This window comes from Antechinus flavipes, chromosome X (genome assembly GCF_016432865.1).
Source record: "Antechinus flavipes isolate AdamAnt ecotype Samford, QLD, Australia chromosome X, AdamAnt_v2, whole genome shotgun sequence".
In the NCBI taxonomy this organism is placed as follows: Eukaryota; Metazoa; Chordata; class Mammalia; order Dasyuromorphia; family Dasyuridae; genus Antechinus; species Antechinus flavipes.
Window position 1 is genome coordinate 79,865,315 of NC_067404.1, and position 23,931 is coordinate 79,889,245.

Here is a 23,931-nt window from a genome sequence, read left to right on the forward strand (position 1 = left end):
GGCAGGGGTTCTGCTCCCAGATGCCTGGGCATATCAGGTGACTCCCCGTGCATTCTCCTACCTCTTTCCCATAGGTCAAAGTAACCGATTTCCCCCTGGCCCATATGAGGGAATTACTTAAGTCCGGCGGCAGCAGGCCTGAAATGCTGACAATCATATTGCTGAAATCCAGCTAAGTTCAAACTCTCATGATATTCAGTTATGTGGGTCTAGAACTCTCTGACCATCCCAACCATTTGCAAAGTATGATTAGTGCGGTAACTGGGACTCTGGACAGCAACATTATCAATGGCTTGGAATTAAGACATCTCCAAATAGGTTTCTCACATCAGCATCCACCAGGAAGCACACAGGCCTGTTTCTGCCTTTGCAATCTTCTTCCACTTTACTCTCCCCTCCACTCTCAACAGTCCAGCCATACTGGAGCATTCTGCTAGTCCTCCTCACATTTTCAGACTTCTGCATTGGTCATATACCATGTCTAAAATACTGTCCTTCCTCATTTCCACCTCAAAATCCTGGCCTTGCTTCCATACTAATCCCCAGAGCTTCTGCAGGAGGCAGGGACTTACCTGGTCCTGTTGCTCTAAGGTCCTTTGGGACCCACTCTGGATGGCATTTGAATGTCTATTGTAAGCCTTCAAAGAGCATCTCCCCCTCCCCACCCTCAGTTAATGTAATCACACACATGAAGTTTTACTAAAAACCAGAATGCCTCTTTAAGATATGAACCCTTGTGATTGGGCAGAAAAACCTGGCGGACAAAACTTGGAAGGCTTTGTTGGGGGAGGCTCTTCTGGCAGGTGGAGAGGAGGGATCTTCTCCCCACCATCCCCGCCCCTCCCCCAACTTCAACCACGTCATTGGAATTACCGGATGTGCAGGAGAGAACGCATCTATATGGATGCAGACATGCAGCCAGAGACAAAAACCCAATGACCAGAAAGGAAAAGGCAGCTGCAGGGAGGAGTGGGGGGGGTGACCACTGAGTAGTTCACCCAGCAGAAAACCTGCGCCTTAAAGAGAACAGTGTAAGAAACCACAAATAAAGGACTTGTTGGCCAAGCAAAACCAGGAGTCGGGAGTTACCGTTTGCCACGAGTGTCCCATATATTTGCCTAACTTTTATGCAGCATAAAAAACAAAGAAATTTCCAGTCGGCACGCAGCCATTCTCCCTTCCCACCAACAGTAGGTCGACCTCTGTTTTCATTCATTCTCATTCTCTCCTTCACTTGTTCAACTGCAGCCACCATCTCTGCACACAATGCAAACCAGTTCACCACGAGCGCTCTCTGCTACCATAAAAGAAACTCACACTTTGGCCATTTGAACGTTTTATTTGACTATTGTGGGCAACAGAAATTAATTCTCTCTGAAAGAGAGACTTAAGGCACTCGAGGTGACAAAATAATGGAGTTGTTCTGATGTTCCTATAAGAAAGAACACTATGTGCCTTCCCCAACTTAGTACCACAAGCCAACACAATTCAGTCTAAACATTTGAACATTTGTAGTAACATTTGAAGGCTGCGAGAGGTGACGATCGCCCTTTAGGGAAAGTGGAGTATGAGGCAAAAACTAAGGCTCGTGGGTCATGCCGACAGCCCGAATAACAAGCAAAACAGATTGAGTGATCTTTTTTGACAAGAGCTCGAAGCAAGTTTTTGTCCAATTCTACTGGGTTCACTAAGACCCAAAGGCTGTTTCAGACCAAAGAAATGGCTGGTGTGACCCAAGGCCAGTCAGCTGATGTTAAGGGGCCTCAAGGCAGCTTAGGAGCAGACAAAGCTCCACATGGTGATGATGTTAAACCTCAAGTCTCCACAGTCAGCACTTTTAATAAACCTTAATCTTTTTATAACTAACATGAATCCAAAGAAAAACCATCTGAAAGCAAGAAAAGTGACACCGATTCTCATCCAAATATTTCCCACAAATCATGGCAATGCAAGCAAAATGGCAGTGGGAAGACTCTGCTGCTCAGCCTCACATGTTTGGAGGAGGATAGTGAGCTGCACCAGGATTTGCCGAGGGAACATAGCTCACCTGGGGCACTTGGCCAGGATTCACAGCACCATGGATTCGGGGGGAATTGCCATATGCAGACATCTGGTGCCATGGGGCAACATAGTGATAAGCAGGGACGGTGGAAACACAGGGGTCATATCCTTGTAGGGGATGCTGGCCATAGGGCTCTGGCATAACTGGATAGTAGACAGGCCCGGAGGGTGGTGGTGGCGGCTCAGGATTCGTGTAGACACCTAAAGGACACAAAGCCCAGAGAAGTGATTCGGATAAGCAGACGCTCCAAACCTCACTGCACAAATGAAAGCACACCTATCTGGAGTCAAAACACGCAACATACAACCCAATTCTGCCACTTACTCCTACCACATGTGACCTCAACAAGCCATTTCACTCCCCCAATCTCAGTTTCCCCAGCTGCTGGACTAGCTGCCAGGCCCAAGCTTCCATTACCACAGGGGACCAGGGAAGCTCTGGCATAAGGCATTCGGGTAAGATGACAGAAAACTTAAGAGTAGATTGTTGTGGGGGCAGACTCCAAATTTCCAGGTTGCCTTTAATACACCCTCCCCCAATTTGGGGCAATTACAAACTCAGGTCTTTATGTCACTGGATTCAGAACACACGACACTTAAGCCCAGACCGCACAGGAATAGTCCAGGCCAGGGCTATAGCTTACGATCCAGAATGAATCTGTACATTGGTAGAACTTTTTTCTCCCCTAAGTGATAAGCTCTCACAAAACAAGCTTAATGTCGATGACTCGACCTCAAGTGGTACAAGTAAAGAAAAAAAGGCCTCCGTGATGGGGACACAGGCTCGATGCAATTGTAGGAGAGGACTGGGGCTGATTGAAAGGCAACTGAGGCAAAGGTGGCACCAGGATATCCGCTCTCTTATAATCGATACATTAGGAGGCAGAGGCCTGTCATCTGCAGGGCCCAGGAAACTCCCCCAATGGGGGTCCCTTGGCTGACTTGGACCAAGGCCCTATCCCCACCCCAAGCTATCCAGTAAGCATCAGAAAGTGCCTTCAAGTCCAGTCTTCCAAATTCCAAGCCTGACATACTGGCTAGACATCCTGCCCTGGCATAGCTTCGGCTCTTTGCCACCAGCCCAGCCCCAGAGATCGGTGCCCTAGAAACGGCCAAGGGCTAAGGGGCAATGCTAACATCCCGAGTCATGGCCCACCCTAGTGCGGTATTGGCTCTCGCCACATCATGCCCCCCCACACACACTCCCAACCTGCACGGTGCGCCGGCACCACTTTGGACACTACCTGCCATCATGCGGCTTCTCATATATTCGTTGGCGGCTACAGATTCGGGAGGAACCTGCCGGTTATCAATCCTCCCCAGCTCGCTATACATCTGGGACATAGCATGGTCTGGCATTGGCATATGTTCAGAATAAACAGGATAGGCTTCAAGAGGAGCCATGTGCTGAGAAGGCATCGGTGGTGGTGGTGGTGGAGGAGGTGGTGGTGGTGGCGGAGGTGGTGGCGGCTGCTGATGCTGTTGCAGAGGAGGCAGATAGACCATGGAGTGCCAGTAATTCTGGTGGAAATACTAGGGGAAGAAAGGAAGAGTTTTTAATTCTGCAGAGCTCTACTGTCCTGATGATGATGATCATCATCATCCTGACTACCATGAATAGACTGGAAGGATCATGAGGGGAGAGAAGGGGAGTAAAAAACCTCAGGGGACAAACACAGAGCAAAGCAAGTCGGGCTCTGCTCCGGCCAGCCTCCACTTCCCAAGAGATGTTGAAGACTAAAGGAGGACAAAAAGCTACAAACACAAGGAGCCAAAAAAATGCTTCATGGATAACCCAATTATTTTTAAGTGTCTCTATTCTCTGGTACAAGAACCAGCAAGCCTGCGATGAAAGGGAGAAAAGGCTGCATCTTCAATGAGCAACAGCCCCATGATAGCTCCTGCTATGGCAGGAGCAGGGGGGAGAGGATCAAGAAAAGATAGAAAGCTAACAAAGTGCTATAGCGGCAGTTGACCGTCAGCCTTGCCAAGGCCACTGATTCACAGGTTACCCCCACAGGCTGTTTATGGGGGAAGAGACACATATGGAAGAGCTCTAAGAAAGCATTAAAATGCCCCTCCAAGAGCAGAGCCACCCTCCCTTCTCTCCTTTCCTAGCTTTGTTCTAAAGAGCAGCTGTGTATGTTTAATGTGAGCCCTTCAAAGCTGGACTGTACCCATCAAGTACAGGAGCTCCTCCCCTCCTTTCCCCCCCACACTTACAAGCCTTCCTAATGGCAACACATTCTAGCAGTTATATGATTAATTCAACGAAGAGATGACGTCCTCTGGTTAGCAAAGCTTTGTGCAGGGAGAAAGAGCCAAGTTCAAATCTGACCCTTAAACACTTATTAGCTGTGTGACCCTGGGCGCGCCACTGTGTGATGAACATTTGTAAAATCAGGATAATGACACCTACTTCTCAGTTGTTGGGAGAAACAAGTAAAATAAAATGTGGAAAGTGCCTGGCACAGTGTCACAAACACTCGCTTCCTTTCCCACCCACCCCCCACGCCCTCAAGACCTCTGACAACTTCCAGTGGAAATAAAATGAATTCAGCTTGTACATCCACGAATCATAGCACGCTGCTAGCACGATTATAGGAACGAAAATAAGTGAGCACACATCGGCAACTCGGCAAGCCCCAGTAGGCCAGAGAAACACCAGTCGGCCTCGTTATTATACTTTGGCAGTCAGCGCATCAAGTCAAAGAGCCCACCAGAAATGGCAGCAGATCCAGCGGCCAGTGCCGTGAGGGCTGGCCCAGCCAATTTGGGCACAGGACCTGCTTTCCCTCCAAGGCCAGAGTGGCTAAATTACATCCTAATGAGGAGCAGAGCCCTTACCTGCAGCCCCAGGTTAAAGTAGTACTGCAACACCTTGGTATCTGCAACAGAAAGAAGAGGCTCAGGTGAGACCCAGGTGCCAGCCCCACCTCCCCAATCCAAAACAAACCCGAGGCCCCCATGGCTCAAGAAAGCTGACTGGAGTGCTGTCTTTGGAATCAACAGAGCAAAACTGTGTGCTAATTATCCCCAGCTTTAGCAAGCTGAGAGTAGAGAAACCAATTAGCTTAGCTTAACTCTGAGATCAGCGCTGTTCCTTAGCTGCTCCCAAGGGAGAAGGCTCCTGCTACAGTTTTGTTACTTGGGAAAAGGGCTGCCAAAAGTAGCAAGATGCCGAGGCTGCCAGTACTGGAAGTGGCAATCGGCAGCTCACAGCAGGCCGCCACTGGCAGTCCAGAGGTCTGCAGCTGGCGTGCCAGGTGGGTGGCCCTGAACAAAACCTCCAGGACCCTAACGAAGTCACCTCCCACCTCTGCATCCCTGAGGAAGGAATGAGAATACTGCCTTGAGCTATCAAGAACACGTCAGCCAAGAAAGGCTCCCCTACCTCCAGGCCTTGCAGGGCAGCAGCCCAATGCCAAATTTCAGCAATTCAGGTCAGAAAGGTCTTTTACTCAGTTTCCTCAAATAATTCTAGCTGCACCCCCTTTTTAATGCAAGTATCACCCCAGGTCCTTAAGGGCCCAGAGGGTAGACTCCATTTCTCAGCCATGAGGTGCCACCAAAACCAACCACAAGCCCCCAAATGCTACTCGAGATTTTCCTCAGCACTGCCCAAGCCAGCTCAGCATGTAGCAAAGTCCTGCTGGTGAAGCTAGAATAAGGAGACCAGCAGAACAAGTCAAGTTATACAGTGATATAGGGGCACAGAACGGCAGCCTTTGGCTTTCCTTGGGAGCTCTATATCCACCAAGTGTGTTCCACAAGCCAGCTGGGACCATGACCTTGTAGCAACCATCTGTGTTCTTGAGCTGGAGTGACCCTCACCGGACTCATGTTACAAATGAGGAAACCAAGGCACAGTGAGAGGAAGTACCCAGCACAAAGTCATACAGCATCACTCTGCTGGTCCTTTCTTAAGAGTAACGGAAGCCCTGAATGAGCAGTGGTGGCAGCAGTACCATCTAGCAGGGCACTGGAATCAGCACGTTTAGGCCAACTCTCAGGACTGCGCAAAAGTAATGAGAAGCATCCAGGTTATCAGAGAACTTGCCAATGGAACATAAGGATGTGAACCCTCAATCCATCACTGGTCCCTTAAGATGGCAAGCTGACTGTTAAGCCCCACTCATGTTACTCTGTCAGAGCCACTGTGCTGACTACTTAGGGCCTGGAAGCTCACAAGGCAGAGCAGGTCACAAACTGGACACCATTCTGCAGCACAGCACAGCAAAACAGGCCACTGAGCCCTAACACAGTTCTAGACTTTGGTCTGATCTGCACTGCATAGAGGCCTGACCATACAAAGCTGAAAGAAGGAAGAAAACTTTGGTGACTTCTGCCAATCTTCATCACAACGCCCTGGGATCATATCCGGCTTCTGACACTTACCGAGCTGAGTGACTGCAGACAAGCCCCAAGCCCTTCTCTCCAAGGTCTTAAAGTCCCAACTCTAAAGGAGGGGTTGGGACTAGATTGAGAGTTTCCATTCCAATGGGGGAAACGGCACACACACAAACCAGACTGGAGCTGGAAAAGCACCTTAGAGGACAAGGTTCAAGTGACAGAAGAGAACGGAAAAGGTCCCTCCAGAAGGCAGAACTGGCTGGAGCCGGGTCTAGGAGAAAAGCAGGGACTCCCAGGAGGCAAAAGTGAGCAGCCAGTACAAAGACAGGAAGACGGAAAATTGAGCATTGGCACATGGGAGGACCAGCAAGCAGATCTCGTCTATAACGTATAAAAACAGGAGAGGGCAGGCCAAAATTTTAAAGTGCCAGACACAAGAACTTCTATTTGATCCTGGAAATAACGATGGACTGTGGAATTTCATCTCTTGGGATGCTCAAGTGAGAATAGACTGGAAAGGAGAAAGCCTTGGGGCTCAGCGGCAGGTTCTTAGCGTATATGATAGTGCAGGGAAAAGATAGGATCTGTGCCAAGATAGAGGTCACGAGTGTAGAACCCAGAGTGCAGACAGAGATTGCGTGCAGCTCAGAGGGTAAGAGAGAAGGGGAATTGAGAACGTCAAAGGCTGCAATCCGGGGTGAGCCTCTTAACAGTAATAAAGAAGTTAGAAGGGAAGTAGAGATAAGAAGTTGGTTCTGGTATAAGCAGCTTGAGATGTCTACGGGATGTGCAGTAAGTACTTGGTGCATCTGGTGATGTGCGATGAGAGGAAAATGAGACAAGATGGAGCTCGCCTCAAACAGCCCGGATTTGTTCAATAAAGAACTAGGCAAGGTTCTCAACTAAAAACAGGGAGGGAGGTGCCATGGGTAGCCCGCAGAGAGCAAATCACAGAGACAGCTAAGAGTGCTGGGCTTCAGGAAGAACTCGGCAGACATTGGACCCCGAGGCAGCACAATGCCATGACGCCCTCTGCAACCTGCTCTGGAGAGTGAGAGCAGAAGAGGAGGCAGAATCGTCTGGAGTGTAGGGACAGCAGGCTGGAGTGAGCAGCAGGGGGTTTCCAAGCAGAGCCAAGTGTAGGGTTAAGAGACTGAAACAGGGCGGGGGGGAAGACCATGGCCAGTGAAGAGGAGATGGGACCCGAAGCAATACCATGACAGAGTACAAACACAAAAAGGAGCTGTCACTCGTGGGTAACAGTAAGCTCAAGGGTAAGAGGTCTACATCACAGGAGGCACCACACATCAGAGGGCCACTCCCACCCCCCACCCCCACCATGAGAGGGCAGGAGCAGTGGCGGAGGGACAGACTGTAAACCAAGTACTGAACTCATGAAGAAAGGAGGAAGAATGACCAGGGAGTACTGACTCCCTGTACATAATCATCACCAGGATCTGGGTAGAGATAATCCAGATAAACCTGGAGTGATTGGATCCCAAAGGAGAGTCTGGATGCAGAGTCACAGTGGGCAAGAGTAAATGTGGGCATGTCAATGAAAGAGGAATGAGAAATACTTTAGTCCCCACTGGGGATTAAGTCTGGGGTTATGAGAAAGGATGGCCAAGGATGCCAGGGGACTGAAGAGGCCTAAAATCAAAGGAAGCATCTATCTGTGTAGACGGTTCAAAGAGCACAGAGGGGGGACAGATAGCACAGGTAGAGGGGAGGGAGGACATAGTACGGCTGGGAAGGGAAGGGAAGGGGTCCCTCTGCCAATAAGGACCTTCTGGATGGTGAAAATACAAATGCTAGGATCTGGGGCAGTAGGGAGGTTTTCACATATGTCCTTCCTGGATTGACACTCCCAGGAGTCCCAAAATCCCACTGCAAGCTATCAGAGGCACACTGATGAATACAAGCCTCTTTCTAACCCAGAGAGCTCCAGGCTACTTGGAAGTACTAAAGGAAATGATGGGATCAACTCCAGGAAGAGGAAGACCACCTGTGGAAACCTCTGCCAGCTAAAGAAACTCCCCAAGCTGCTTCCAATCTCTGCTGGCTTTGCTGGTTTTTCTATGCCCCAAATCACTGGTTTCTAAGGAAAGTCTTATCACCATGACATCTCAGAGACCCCCAATTTCCTTACCTCGAGGTAGGTCACTGCCGTTCGGATCATATGAATAAGGTGGGGGCATCGGGAAGCCTCCCGGTTCGCCCATGTCACTCGGTGGACCAGATGTAGCAACAGGAGCAGGATAATAAGAGTATGTTGCTGATGGGATCACTGTAATGAAGCAGTGATTCATGGTCAAGATCCACCAGCCAAGCCCAGCCAGTGGGCAGAGGCTCCCCTTTCAGGAAACTCATCTGCCCAAATTCTCTTATGCATGTAGGCAGTTCTTCCCCCCACCACCAAAAAAGTCACTGATGCTTTTTGTCAATATCAAATACTCTCTAAATATTACTCTCCTTCCCTCCTTAAATGAGCCATTTAAGTGAAATTAAGCGACACATCAGCAGATATTCAACATTCTGTACCTGTAGTCCCTCATCTCCCCAATGAGAGGCTCATATGGTCATAGACAAAGGCCCAAGGAACCATGGAGATCCCTGAAGATCTTGCCTACGGTGACAGAGGCAAAATTTGAACTCAGGGCCTCAGAGTCCAGATCCAGCCTGCTTTCTATTTCATCACACTTTACTCCTTCATCTCTTCTTGGGAACCAAGATAGACTGTCACAGCCCTCACTCATCACTGAGCTGGGACATGAGAAGCTTAGCCCTTGGCCCAAAGGCGGGAACTCCAAGCTCATCGCGAGTGAATAAGCCTGTGGTTACCAAAGCAAGATGCCTTGGAAGGTGCCACAACGGACAGAGCAATAGGCCTGGAATCAGGAGGGCCCAAGTTCCAATGTGGCCTTAGACATTTCCCAGCTGCGTGACCCTAACCAAGTCACTTGTTTGCTTCAGTTCCCTCATCTGTCAAGTGGATTGGATAAGGAAATGCTCAGCCACACAGTCTCTTGCCACAAAAACTACAAATGGGGCCACAGAGAATCACGACTGAAGAACAACTAAACAGCTACAGGTTTACAGGTAGAGAGCCACACTCTCTGGCCTGGTCATAGCTGGATGCTTGCTTGGTTCTGGTCCCCAAAATTTAGGCAGGATACAAAGAAGCCAGAGCATACCATGAAGAAAAAAAAAGGAAGGAATTGGAGATGTTTGGCCTGGAGAGGACTTCAGGACATAAGAACCCTTCTCATGCACGTGAAAGGCCAGGGAGCAATCTCATCCTACCAAGCCCTAGGGGACAGATTTCGGGGAGGTAAGATCTTGGCTTGACTTAAAAAAATTGTCCCAGCTTCCCAAGTGCCCTAGGCTGTCTTGGACGACAGTGAACTCCCCTACCGTTCTGGTTGGTGTTCCCTCCACTGGATCGCTTATATATATATATATATATATATATCATTATGGGAAGGATTTGTAGAAGGGACCCCTGTCCAGGTCTGACTTGGACCGGCTACCGTGGGAGGGAAAGAAAACGGAAGGCCTCAGTTGGCTGGGCCCAACGGCAGACCTTGCTGTGGTTTAGAATGCTCCCAAAACTAATTTATGTCATGACCAAAGCAAGCACGGGCCTAGTGGGAAGAGCTCACGCAACCAGCTCCACAGTAGCCCCCCCCAAACTGCCAAGGCCCAAGTTTCTCCTCAAGGAAGCAACGGGAATCAAAGGCAAGCAGAACCGGGATGCACAGCTCAGAAGCTTCACAAGGAGTTCTGCAGTTCCCAGGCATCTGCGTGCCAATAAACACTGGCCTCAATGCTAAAGAGGCTAGGATATTGCCTTGGGGGGGGGGGGGACTTAAAATTTGACCAATTGAGTTTTCTCTCCATTCCCTATATACCTGTGGCCACTTTCTTTCTTTCTTTTTTTAATTTTAGTTTTGGAGGCAATTAAATGACTCACCCAGGGTCACACAGTATGATACTGTATTTGAACACAGGTCCTCCCCCTAAGTCTTTCAAAAAGATAAAATACTCATCACATTTGGGAAAAACAAAGGCATCTGCCAAAACTGCCAAGTTCCCTTGCAGTTGCCTCAAAAAAATGGTGAATATGCTGTGCTCTGGCAAAATGGTGCCTCCAACTAATCCAAACTTGAGCCAATCACCAGAAAGAGAGGGAAGCCTTCAAAACAGCCAAAGCCGTTTCTAGCCATTACCACCGATTCCATCACTCAGATGAAATCAAAGAAGCTTCAATGAGAATGCCCATCCTCAACTGGAAATTGGCCTTCGGTGGCACCTTGAGGGAAGAACGATCCGGAGCTATGCAAGGGCCACTCCTCAGATGCCCCACTGAGCAGCCAAGAGAAATCCACCACACCCCCAATTTGGAGGAATTCCTACTACACAAAACCAGGATGCAGGTGGGTCTATGAACACCCTCAGTCATGGCAGGGTATTGAAATGCACAGCCCACAGCCTTCCTCCTTATCAACTCCCCAAAGCACAATCCACACAATCCCCAGCAGACTCCTTGTGAATCCTGCCAAATCCAAGCGTGTGACCTCGGCAACATGTCCATTTGATGCTTGGGAACTTCAAGCGTGGGATCCAAACCACATGGTCCTGGGAGCCAGGGGTTCCCCAGTCTCTTCACTGGGCACACATGCCTCTCACACTCACACATCCAAAATAGAAAAGGACTAAAGCTGCTAAGTCTTCTTAGATCCTACATGTGGTGACCTACCTGAGCGGTTCAGTTGAGCTGGAGCCACAAAGAGAGGCTGTATAGGGGTCTGTGATGACATAGAGGTCGTGCTGGGAGGAGCGGAGGCGGCAGCAGCCGCTGTGGCCACCTGAGAATTTGGTGGGCAACTTGGCAAGACAGCAGGTGGCAGGGAGCTGCTACAGGAAGCAGCAGAGATGGCTGCTGGGCTCATCAGCATCTAAAGAGCAGAAAGAATTGTGATCAGGAACTCCAAACAGACACGGTGAAAAGCCCCAGGAAACATCGACTGCTTTCTCATAACCACTCAGGGACTCAGGCCCACATCAACGAAGTGTCAAAGAAAGAGCTAAAAGGGTCCCATGAGGTAGATGATCTCGGCCCCTTCCAGCTCACTCAGGGACGCTCCCAAGCTCTCAGCAGCCCTAAGCTTGGCTTAGCCGAGTTGCAATACTAGCATCCTGCTACGCTAGCAGCTAGAGACCTTTCACCCTCCCCAAACGATGTCTTTTGGCAAAGTGATAAACTGACCCTGCCTACAGTAGGTGGGCCTGGATTCTCTCTGCAGGAGGGACAGATGTGACTCCCCAGAGCTTCTGAGGGCAACAGGGGCTCAGGAATCTTTCGGCAGACACACCCTAGTGCCACTTGGGGCGGCAACATCAGGGAGGTTACCTTTTGAGGGTAGCTGTAGGCACCAGTATCTTGCGAGGGCATAGAACATGGTCTTCCATCCTGGAGAGACTTGGACAAGAAGCAAACTTACAAGGCAAACACGAGACTAAGAAATATGACTACAAAAGAGAACTGGCATGCAGGTTGGGGGACAAGGGGGATGCAATCTTTCAATAGCTTGTGTGGGCCTGCTTTACTGAACATGCCCTGACATGCCCAGGGACTTAGTCATGAGAAAGTTGAAGACTATCTCACACCTCTGCCACCTCAGCTTCCTCATCTACAGAATGGGTTAATGGCACCCATACTACTTCAAAGGGTTTTCATGAGAAACAAATGAGAGAAACATAAAATGCTACAAACACTTGCCCTAAAAGGCCCTGGATCATGAGCTATTAGGATTGAGAAAGCCAGAGTTGCAGTCAGAATGGAGAAAGAACTATTCTTGCACTTCAGGAACATCTGGATTCAGATCCGACCTCTGACACCTACTAAGTATTGCTTAAACACTTGCTGTGTGACAGATGCTACCTAAGGGTCCCTGCAGGACCCTCAGCAAACCACAGTCTCTCAGTACCCCAGTCAGCTCTCTGAGATGAGAAGGCAGCAAATGGCAGGGGACAAAAAGGAAACTTCCTCACCTAAAGTCTCAATAACAACACTACATCAGGTCCCCGAAAAGGCCCCCCTACCTGGCAAGGTATTGCTGCCCATTCTCCCAAGAATGGCTGTCACCACTTTTTTCCCCCTAGTCTGGTTTGTGGCAGCAACACTGAGTTTTTTTTCTTTTCCTTTTTCTGCTAAAAGGCATAAGAAACAGAGGCTCCATAGGGGTACACACCTTTGCGAATGGCCAGTTTTACTGAACTTTCTCGTTCAAAAAGGACACTGGTAGGGGGATGGAGAACAATAAAACTTTTTCTGAAAACGAGTCCCGATTTCCATCAGTCCATACATGACAGACGTGCTACCACACAATTCCATCTAGTGTCTTGCTTCCTGACACATTTGGCACTGCCTTTCGGGACCAAAGAATGGAGCACTTAAATTACTATAATTAAAGCAAGGTCCCCTTTCAATAAGACTGCCTAGTAAATGGAAAGCGTCAAAATCCCCAGGAGCCCAGCAACCTGGAAGGGGGATGGGCGATGCTGAGGCTTGCGGAGCACTGAAAGGCAGACTCCAACAATGGCCTCCCTTCCTCTCCAGCCCATCACAGCATCTTCACTAGCCATGACCTCCGGTCTCTACCGCTTCCTACACAGCTTCCAGACCTCGAATAGGCTACATCTGCCCTGCCTGCAGACAACTGCTTTGTGATGAGTTCCAGAAGGTGCTCTAGAGCCCAAGTGACCCCCAGCCACAACTCCAACATTTACCATCCCTGCCGCTAGCACCGAGCACAGGTCACCTGATAGCCAATAATGACACAAGTCCTGGTCTGAGGCTAACTGGTCACAAGGGAGCCAGGGGTCCAGGGTCAACTGCCACCTAGTGTTCTTTCCCTTACTAGGGTCAAGGACCACAAATGGCTCTACGCCAAACTGGATCACTTCAAGTCCTGATCACTCAGGCCTCAAACCTAAATGCTTTCGGCTGCAATAAACCTGCCGTACCTCCTCCTGATAGCCAACACGGGCTTCTCAGAGGCCAATTCTAAAGGCCTCTGCATGAAGTGCTTGGGGAAGAGCTGCAAGACGGGGAACAGAGAACCCAGGAACCAAGTCTAAGCCTCGTGTCCCAGAAGCAGATTGCTACAAAACAAACCTAAAGAAGTGGCTTTGTAAGTAGCCAGGGGCAGCACGGCAACTCCAAGCAAGGAAGGCCCACATTCTGGTCCCCTCTCTGACACGAGCTATCTCTATAGCCCAGGTCCCCAACTTAAGTAGTATGAAGTTAGGATATATTTCACAAAGCCACATAAAGCTTATAGAACATAAAGAATGTTAAGAGGGCTTTCCAAGTCATCAATGGCCTGTAGAGATCCAAAGGTCTTTAGTGCCCCCCCCCCATTTCTACCCAAGCTTGATTGTAAACACTCAAGCCAACTCCTTTAAGACTGTAAGATGAAGAAAAGGAACGTCCTTGCACCTATAGAGGGCATTCCCCATGCCAGCGCTATCACGGTGGGTAGTCCTTTTTCCTAATTTCAACACAAAGGGTCCCAAGCATGCCAGCTGCTCACTCTCTCCCTCTGCACCTCCATCTCTTCCCATTCTCCAGCTGGTCCCCTATCGGTTTTGAAGTTCCCAATGATTGTCATGGCACGTCCCCTAATCCCTTTCACATCTGGGTCTAGGCTCTCTCATTTCACAGGTGTCGGAAAGTCCCACGGTGGAAATGCCTTCCACTCATGTAGATCAGTAACATTATTGGAACATCTGATTTCTCATCTAAGAGCTTGGCAGGAATTGCCCATGGCGGCTCTGGGGTCAGAGCTGCTCTCACAAATATTAACAATCTACAAATAAAATCAGGAACTGGATTTTTCAACCAAGCAGCTTTTCATTTGCTATTGAAAATAAAACTCGTTTGTAATCTTGCTTCCTTCTCTGCCTTTGGCTCTGCTCCTCTTCTAGTGTTTCTCGTTGGCCTCCATGGCACCTTTATTACTAGAGGCCCCTGTAGAGAAGAAGAAGCTGAACCACAGAAGGCCACCTTGGAGATGCAGCTGCTCTCTCTTCAATACTCTGGGGTGTTGATATGGGATTTATGCCAACTGGTACCAACAGAGCCCATTCACATGGAATTGGGCGTCTTATTCTCATGGTCTCATCGGCTTATCGATGCGATACAGCATATGTCATCTCTGTCTTTTGGGATCTGCATCAGGCTTTGACCTAGGAGACCATCAACTGCCATACGTGCTCAATTCTCTCTATGTCTCCAAGTTCCCCCAAGAAGGCAAGACACTGTCAAGTTTGGGAACCTGGGACCAGCACAAGGGCCAGCTGTGACAGGAAAAAAAAAATCTATCCGAAAGCAAGCAGAATCCTCATCCAAGTCAGCCCTGCCTAAGAGGCTCTGCGCTCTCCTACCAACTCTCCTATCTCCAGGAGTGGGAAGGCTTCCAACTCACCAGGTTAGCAGTTGATTCAGCAGTGCTATAAACAGATGGAGTCTCATAGTCTCGCTCTGCAAGGAAGAGGCAAAGTAAGAACGCCCCGGTCAGTGTGCTATCTCGTGCTATACCACTTTGTGAACCAGGAAGAAAAATGATCAAAGGTAACCAACCTGGGGGATAAATGTAGTCGTCGTGATATTCACCTAGAAAAGAAAACAAAATGAGCTTCTTCAGCGAGGATCAGTCAACAGAAGACTTCACAGTCCCATCGGGACAACCTAATTTCAGAGATCGCACTTCCTGCCACCCACAATTGGCTGTTTTGAAAGCAGCTCCTTGAGGTGCTACTTCTCTGAGAACCCCTCCAACCCCAAGGATACAGGACAGCCAACAGCATGGCAGCCACTTCCAGGTTTCCTTTCCAACTATGATCCAGAATTTCAATTGAAGAAAGTCAAAGGGCCAAGCTCTCTCTTAAGTGTTTGCTGGCTTCATTTAAGGTACACATTTGTAACCTCAACCTTGATTTCTGGTAACTGCAAAAGCCATTATTATACCACTACTGCCACTGGGGGTCAGCCCAATTGTTCATACTCACAATCTAAAATCTAACCATTTGCTACCAAATTGGGATCCCATAACCCAGATTTGGATACCCAGCACACATAAACCCATTCCTTGGGTCTGATCCCTGAACCAGTTCCGAATCCTAATTCGACTGCTATTGAGCTCATCCCTCTGCATTTTGTTCATAGGCCAAGTCCAAGAGATTACTCAAATCAAGGTAAAGGTGAAACAGTAGTAGGACAAGGTGGGGAGGAGAGCACAGGGGTCAGTGCTATTCAGGGGACCTGCTCTCCCATTATTTCAGGCCTGCCCCTAAGGCTACAAGTAGCCTATGTTGGAGCAGAGGTTTGCTCTCCAGCACTTCTCTACACCACAACTCAAAGGCCCAGTCTCAGCCCTGCCTCTCCCAAAAACTAATCTGACCAAGATGAGTTCCAGTATTCTCCCAATTACCAATACTAGATCCGTACTTCCGGATAACTAACCCTGTTCCAAAAAGGAAAGGAGCCCAGCATGCTGGGACTCGGCGCCAACAAAGTTGGTTTGGCTGTCGGTGGTCACTGCTCCCACATTGGAGAGATGGGAAGCTCCTTGGAAGTAGGGCTGGCAGTATGGGGCAAACACTAACCAATGCCAATTGAATGCCATTCATTCAGCTGCCACCCCTTTTCTTACATTCTAATCCCATGGCTCCTCTTCTTTGCTTTCTACCCCCTCAAAAAAAATAGATGTATGACTTCTTTGTCCATCCATCCCTCAGGAGAAAGCCAACAGAACTCTAGACCTCCCACCAACTGAAGGCTACTGTGTCACACCCACCACTGTCAGTGGGCTCATCTACGTCTTCTTCAGATGGAGTCACAGCTGGTTTGCTTGAGGTTATAGCACTGGGCCCCTGTCTTGCTACCCAGTATCCACTGGCAGCCGTGGGAGTCATTGGCGATGGGGTATTCCGAGGCTGAAACCAGAAAATACACATAAGGATGGATATAGATGTAGCAGGTGCACCTTCCTCTGGGGTGTAAAGATTACAATGACATCTTCTGTCCTTGAGGAGGCTGCCTCTCTGACCCAGAAAAGAAAAGGCTGATCCACAAATGAACACAATTCCCACCTCAGGCCTTGGGTTTAGAAGAACTCAGCTCAACCTATGTTCCCCTTACGGTTACAAGGGAACAACTAGGATGGCCTTCACTAGAGAACATGCACGCTCCTGGGAAATGGTCAACACACTGAGCTGCACATGGGATGTTGCCAAGGCCAAAGGGACTCCCTGCCTCATCAGCTGGGGGGCTGGCCAGAATGATGTTTTGGGTCATGGCAACTCACTGAAGCATCTGCTAATAAAAAGGGGGGAGCCTAGGATGCCTGCCTCGTGGCCTTGGCCCTGAAAGGGCCCTTGGCGGCTGCCCAGTCCAGCCTGTTCCCCCGAGTACAGGTAGCCATTCAGCCTTTGCACAAAGAGCTCCAAGAAGAGGAAGTTCCACTTGAAGACAGCTCCGATGATTTGGGAGTTCTTCCCAACACATGAAAATAACCTCCTCCTTGCAAACTGTCACTCCAAATCTCCTCTTCTCCATGCTATGTACTCCTAGGTCCTTCAAGGGCTCCTGTTGCAGTAGAGACTCAAGGCCCTTCATAACCCTAGCTGCCCTCCTTAGCAAACTAGCTTGGTTCTGTGGTACCCAAAATGGTACTATACTCCAGGGGACAAAGGAAATATCCTCTCCTTAATGTCTGGAACCCTTGGCCCCTCTTAATAGAGCCCAAGATTGCTCCGACTTCCTCAGCCAACATATCACACTACTGAATAGTGGCGACCTTTCATTTTCAGATAAACCGCAATCTAAATGTGCCTCCCATCAAGGTAGATTGTTTAAAGTTGAGTGCTGAACCTCCTCCTTGCAAACTGTCACTCCAAATCTCCTCTTCTCCATGCTATGTACTCCTAGGTCCTTCAAGGGCTCCTGTTGCAGTAGAGACTCAAGGCCCTTCATAACCCTAGCTGCCCTCCTTAGCAAACTAGCTTGGTTCTGTGGTACCCAAAATGGTACTATACTCCAGGGGACAAAGGAAATATCCTCTCCTTAATGTCTGGAACCCTTGGCCCCTCTTAATAGAGCCCAAGATTGCTCCGACTTCCTCAGCCAACATATCACACTACTGAATAGTGGCGACCTTTCATTTTCAGATAAACCGCAATCTAAATGTGCCTCCCATCAAGGTAGATTGCTTAAAGTTGAGTGCTGAACCAGACACTACTTTCCTAGAGGATTTAATTATCTTGTAAGCTTCAGCTGCATGTTGCAGTCAAAGTCTCTAGCTACAGCTCCCCCTGCCCAAAGTAGGGTCCAGGGACCTGGCCTCAAGTACCAGGCCTGCTGACTCCCTCTCTTCCATACACCTTTTGGTCTCTCTTTGGATCAGACGGCTTTCAAGGCTGTTGCTTTCCGTCTTTCTGCGTAGGACCCAGAGGCCGTCACGTATCTGGCCAGTGACCCCTCTAAAGGTCAGGTTAGCGAGGAAGCAGCCACTCACCGCTATAGCTGGGTAAGCGGTCTCATCACCTTCTTCAATCTCATAGTAGGTGATTGTTTCCTCCAGGCCCCGAGGTGAAGGTCCAGGCTCAGAGGGAAAGCCAAACTGGCATTCCTTATTCACACAGTGCATCTGCCGGCGGCTCCGGCTGTAAGAGCTTTAAGAAAGAAGGGAGGGAAGGAGAAGGGCTAAAGGGCAGAACTCTACTTCCCTTATTTGATTCCATTTTGAAAAACACAGCAATAGTTTTTTTTTCCCCTTAATACAACTCACTGCTCCCCACATTTCCTCTGCCCTTCCTTCCTCCTTTCTCCAAGGCATTCACTCACCGGGACCGAAATGAAAAGTTGTCATAGCTCGGGAAGCATCTTTTGCCCGACCCAGGATAGAATGGAATCTCAGGAGGGACCATGTTGCTTCTATTCATAAATCGAGGCAATCCTCCCCTGTGAGCAAAAGGCAGAGAATCACTGACGGATGCTCACCACCAACTTTGCGAGTGATGGGTCTTAGTAGTAACGGGGAAAAAATGGGGCTTTGAACATCCTTACCAAAAAAGCTAGGATACATGTAGTCAGTAGGCCCCCTCCACACTGCTGCATATTCCAGGGACCTTCCCTACTGGTCCCTCTTTTTCTGGGCTGCTGGCAAAACCTCTGGCACCCACGTGGTATACAAATTGCTCTCTATCCTACTCACCCCAGGCAAAACATCTCTCCAAGTCAAATAAGAAAGCTCATATCCAGGGTCCTAGGAACTCTGGACAACCCAGAGAACAATGCACAAGACAAGCCCCTCCATAGAACTGCACAGTGAGCAGCCCCAGCGAGGACACAGAGCCTATCGGGATGGATGGCATCCATCTCCTTAAACGGCATCATGGATGGAGCTGAACGTCGAGGGTGTGGGCACCAGGAGGAGACCCCCTCCGAGTCCATGCCCCAAGATTTGCGGGAGGAGAGGGTGGATACACAGGACCGAAGGAAGGGCCCAAAGAAGCGCAGACCAGCAAAGAGATTTGGCGGATTTCATGTACATTTAAGAAAAGGCAGCTACAAAGAGCCCTCCACAAGCTGCTCTTTCTGATCGATTTACATAGGTACTCATTTTAGTTCTGACTTGCCAAGTTCAGAACCATTTCAGAGGCAAAAAGGATAGACCGTGAGAAGGAGCCCATGAGATCCTCAGCCATCCCACAGATTCAAGGGGGCAGGCCTTACCTGTTCATGCTGAAGCCCCGCCCGTGTCTCTGAGGTGGTGGTTGCTGGGAACGGAACTGATCGTAAGTCACCATGGCACCGCTGTTTTGTGGGGGGCAATGGATGGGAGAGGCACGGCCAGTGTGGAGGTTATGCTGGAAGCGGGGGGGGAGCATGGGCTCGCCTCGGCTGTAAGCCACAGTCATGAAAACCTCCTTCCCACGAACTTTCTTCAACATCCTCTTCCGTCCCTTCACATCCGGATCTGCCATTGAAGGAGAAAAAGTATAGAAGAATATATGTAAAAGGGTGGCTTTGGGAGAGAACATCCCTCCCCACCCCCCACCCCTGCAAAAAAGGCCCCAACAAAATTTCAACAGCCGATGCCTAGGTCCAGGGCATCATGGCTGGTTATCAGGAGGCACGGCTTGGCCCGTGGACCTTCTGCTCCTGCTGCGCCGCCCCCACTCAGGCCCTCCCCACAGCACAGTGCCTGGCAGCCAACAGACACCTGATGGCAAGTGTTTCCCAGCCACGGTCAAGGAGTGGGCTTTTACCATCAAGTTTTAATTCCAAAGGTCCTCAATCCAGGAATTTAGAAATCCCTTGCAAAATAATCAGGGAAGGAAGGCAAAGACATATGAAGCAAACAATTGGAAGGAGGGGGTCAGCAAAGTCTTCCAGATACAAACCCACTTCTGGAGCATAGCCACCAGTAATTTTGGGGTATGTTCCTCCAACGTTGTTGTTGTTTCCTCCTCCTCCTGCTGTTCCTCCTGCTGCTCCCCCTGCAGCTCCTCTTGCTGCTCCCCCTGCTGCGCCCCCTGCTGCTCCTCCTGCTGCTCCCCCTGCTGCTCCTCCTGCTGCTCCTCCTGCTGCTCCTCCTGCTGCTCCTCCTGCTGCTGTTCCTCCACCACCACCACCACTTCCACTACCACCACCTACTCCACTACCTCCTACTCCTCTGCGATTAGAGAGCACACTCCAGACAGGAACAGGTGTCACTGGAGTCACTGGAGTCACTGGTTTTAAGTTAGCCATCGGGATGACATGCCTGAGAGAGAGGGAGGGCAGCCCATCAGGAGGTGTCCCTTAGCTGTCGCACTTACATGCTTCCCCCACTCTGCCCCAGAGGATCTTTCCCAAAAACAGCTGTTAACTAACCCCAAACATCACATCTTGGCTGCTAGGGAAGAAAGACTGAGTAATACCAAGTTCTTTTTAAAGGAGCAAAAGTGTTGGGTATAGACTTTGGTCCTCAGAGCTGGCAGCGTACGAGTTAAGTTCCTGTGTGCGCAACCGTCACCAACTGGGGCGCAAACCAATTCGTGGCCAGACTCCCCTCCTAACAAACCCCACAGATGGGGTTCATAGCCCCAACTGGTCCGTGTGCAATACTCGCTCTCATGAGATCAGGTCTGTGCCAAAACACTTCCGGAGGTTACAGGTCTCTCACCATCCAAATCTGGGCCTAAATGCCTGGCTACCAGGGGCTGGGTTTACTCAAGTTCCATCTTGTCCCCAGGTACAGAATTCAGAGCCTTGCACTGAGCTCTCTGCTCTTGCTGCTCAGGAGAATATGAGCACTTGGAGGGCAGAGACTGGGGGAGGGGGCTGTACCCATACCCCACTCCCAATTTATCTAAGCCTGGGGCTTAGCATGTAGGTATTAGGTGCTGATCAAGTACTTGCCACATTGAAATGTAGGAGCTAGGCATTTCATTGGGCATTTCCAACTTTAAAAAGCTACACTTTTGGTAATGTTCTCAGCCTAGGGGTGGGGAGGGAAGACAAAGCTGCAGAGATAAGCTCAAGCGATTATCTGGACTGGAAGCCGGGAGGCCTTGGGCATTTAGCAATTGTGATTCAGAGCAAATATCTTTGACAACTGTAAAACTGGCCAACACCAGCAGCAGGGCCCTCACCGGTTTGTTAAGAGCCTCAAATTAGGAAAGATCATAAAGTACTTGGTGAAATGTTGAGGGTCAAATGTCAATAAGTAGCTGCCACCAGAGTCCCCACTCACTTCTCTGCAAGCTCCTCGATGAAGACCGTGACTGAGGTATTATCACTGCCGACTTCTTGAATGTGAGCATTGTAGTATCTCCCTCCTGGCTCCAATCGAACCTGAAGAGCAAAGGGTGTTGGAAACACCCGCAGGCACATAGTTAGGGCTTGGGTCCCTTCTGACCCTGGGGGCCCAGCCCGGTGCCAGCTCTGCCCAGGGATGCCATGCAGGAGGAAGGGGTAGCCAACAGAAAGCAGATCCTGCTGGGCCAAGGTTAAGTCTTCATTCTTCAGGACCTCGCCACATATAGACAGCTTGCTAAGCTGCTGAGAGTTGAGAAGAATAAAAAGGTTCAATAAGATGAAGAAACTGGTATTATTTTCCATCAGATGGGGCTCAAGCATCTCAAAGTAAAAAACTCTGGCCCAAGGGCCCTGCAAATACTTCCAGCTCTAGGTGATCTTTTGAGTTATTGAGCAGCAAAGCCTCAGCCTGGCCTAAAGGCCAGGAAGTACCCAGGCTTCCACTCCTTTCATGGTGCCCAGCTCCGTCCGGTCACAAGTGTCAGGGAGCTATCTGGCCAGACAAAGCTAGTTAAGCGGGCACATTCTCTATCCACCACCCATCGACGGCCAAGTTGGTAACAAAGGAAGGTTGGGGTCTAATCCCTACGGCCAGCCCTGGGAAAAGGGGCAAGTCAGACGCTGCTCAAGTGCCCACTGCCTGTGGACAATGGCACTAACCCTACCTGGCACTTGTCTCCCAGAAAATACTGTCTCCCAGCAAACACCATGCATTCCGATTTCTGAAGTTCTGCAAAGCAAAAGAGGAAACGGAGCAAAAGTCAGATGGGAGCTATCCTCAGTCGTAGTACCTTCCAGACACGGGTGACTAAAACAGCAATCCTACATCACAGGCTTGCCGTGGATAAAATCGAAGTCGGCCTCCTTATGTAGGCTCCCTCAAGGCCAAGATGAAGCCCACGGGCCTCAACGGCAGGAGGATGCCCAGAGTACCTACCTTTTCTGCTGTCCAGCCAAATATCAAACTCCACATTGTGGTAGATCTCTGGGTCCAGAGCTTTCAGTACTTTGTAGGGAAAAGGCATCTTGGACACATTCTCTGAAAACTGAAACAAGATTCCGAAATAACTACAGCTGCACAAGTCGGGCTAGAGACTCCCTTTCCAGTGGGGGACAAATGTCTACTTAAGGTCCCTCTTCCCCTTATTGCTCCTCTTTTAGAGAGAGCAGGGGGGAGGAAGAAGAGCGAGGTGGGGAGGAAGAAGAGCAAGATAAAGAAAAAGACAAAGGGAGGGGCTCTCTGGGTATTGACACCCAGACATCCAAAGAAGAGATGCCTTGAGGCAACTCCATGAAGCAGCTGGGAGAGATGGCTAGAGAGCCCTGCAGAAAATCCACTTGCATCACTGGCCTGTCTACCAATAGGTGCCAAGTCCTCCCTTCTTCCGCCAAATTAACACACCCTGGGCAAGTCAGCGTTTGATTCGCCACTTTGGTTTACTCTGCCACCAAGATTTTTCTGGGACCTGCTGTACTGTTATTCACCAGGATCATCTGAGGTCACTTGCTCCTTGGGGGTGGATTCCAAAGCTATCCAGACATGGGGAGTGGAAGGGCATTGGGGAGATGTCAACCAAAGCCCCTCATTTTATAGAGAAGGAAAAGGCAGCCCCAGACAGGGGCAATGCCCTGCTCATGGCTACTGAACATCTGAGCTTCAAGAGACTTCAAAGAACATTTGGTCTAACTTTTTTTTTATATATAACCAAAAGAAGAAACCGAGGGCCAGAAAAGAGAGCTAACAGTATCACCCAAAGAGTTTTGTCATAGGACATTAAGGCTCAAACAGATCAGTTTAACGGATTCATCTGTGAGGGGAGGAAAAGGGAGCTCAGACGGGGCCAGTGCCTGTGCCTTCTCCAAGATCACTCAGAAAATTTAGTCACAAAACACTAAAGCTGAAAAAAACCCAACTCCCAGGACAGGTAGAGATTTGAACCCAATACCTTCACTTTACAAAAAAAAAAAAAAAAAAAAAAAAAAAAAAGAGAAAGTGAGGTTGGCCAAGGTCTCCCAGACAGTCAATAACAGCCCTTAGGATCAGAGTCCCAAGCTGGGCCCCAAACCAGCGTGCTGCACTGCCCTAGCGAGATAAAGCTCGAGAAAGGTGTCGTCGGCTAACAGAGCTTCAGAAAGTGAAAAATCAATTATAGAACATTCTAGAGTGGGATTCTCCAACAGTAAAAAAGCAGAGCTGTGGAAAATAAGCAGGAAAGCTTTACTTCCAAGGTTCTGGTGACAAACATGGGAATTGCTGTGTTTATAAAGTCATTTCTACTGGATTTTAGGAAGGAACTTCAGAAATGCTTGTTCTAGGACCAGGGCAACCCTGTTCCACTTCATCAATAAAGTTAAGGTCTGGAGGCTAAAAGTTAAGTCAAGTGTTGGAGTCTCAAGCCAAAGTGACCTCTGAGGAAAGAGTGCCAACCAAAGGCCGGAGCCTTTGCAGCGGGGAACCAACCTTTCCTTCCTCTGGTCCGTGCCAGTACCTATCAGAGAGGTGCTCATGGCCACTGCTGGTGCTCGGGCCCCATTCGTCCATCCTGCTCAATCAGCAAAGATAAAGTCTGTTAGGCTTGGCAATATGAGGGAGGAAGAGCAAGCCTCGTGTCTAAACCCTGGTGGATGGCGCCATCTGCTGGTGC

General features: G+C 49.4%; 1 protein-coding gene across 3 annotated transcripts in view; it reads right to left on the reverse strand.

Annotated features, from left to right (window-relative positions):
- Positions 1 to 1,319: 1,319 nt before the first annotated feature.
- Positions 1,320 to 23,931, reverse strand: part of LOC127542375 (putative bifunctional UDP-N-acetylglucosamine transferase and deubiquitinase ALG13) — a 33,428-nt gene continuing 10,816 nt past the window's right edge. The window contains exons 8-24 of one of the 3 annotated variants that reach the window (XM_051967902.1): positions 23,748 to 23,829; positions 22,224 to 22,332; positions 21,952 to 22,016; positions 21,222 to 21,322; positions 20,149 to 20,249; positions 19,217 to 19,460; positions 18,326 to 18,442; positions 17,997 to 18,153; positions 16,278 to 16,416; positions 15,062 to 15,094; positions 14,907 to 14,962; positions 11,828 to 11,887; positions 11,174 to 11,372; positions 8,564 to 8,701; positions 4,909 to 4,949; positions 3,306 to 3,594; positions 1,320 to 2,262 (exon numbers count right to left, since the gene is read on the reverse strand). In XM_051967902.1, the coding sequence (XP_051823862.1) occupies positions 1,988 to 2,262; positions 3,306 to 3,594; positions 4,909 to 4,949; positions 8,564 to 8,701; positions 11,174 to 11,372; positions 11,828 to 11,887; positions 14,907 to 14,962; positions 15,062 to 15,094; positions 16,278 to 16,416; positions 17,997 to 18,153; positions 18,326 to 18,442; positions 19,217 to 19,460; positions 20,149 to 20,249; positions 21,222 to 21,322; positions 21,952 to 22,016; positions 22,224 to 22,332; positions 23,748 to 23,829 (2,206 nt within the window). In that variant the 3' untranslated portion in view covers positions 1,320 to 1,987. Of the gene's footprint in view, positions 2,263 to 3,305; positions 3,595 to 4,908; positions 4,950 to 8,563; positions 8,702 to 11,173; positions 11,373 to 11,827; positions 11,897 to 14,906; positions 14,963 to 15,061; positions 15,095 to 16,277; positions 16,417 to 17,996; positions 18,154 to 18,325; positions 18,443 to 19,216; positions 19,461 to 20,148; positions 20,250 to 21,221; positions 21,323 to 21,951; positions 22,017 to 22,223; positions 22,333 to 23,747; positions 23,830 to 23,931 lie in introns of all 3 variants that reach the window. The other 2 variants (XM_051967901.1, XM_051967903.1) reach the window with 2 other exon arrangements.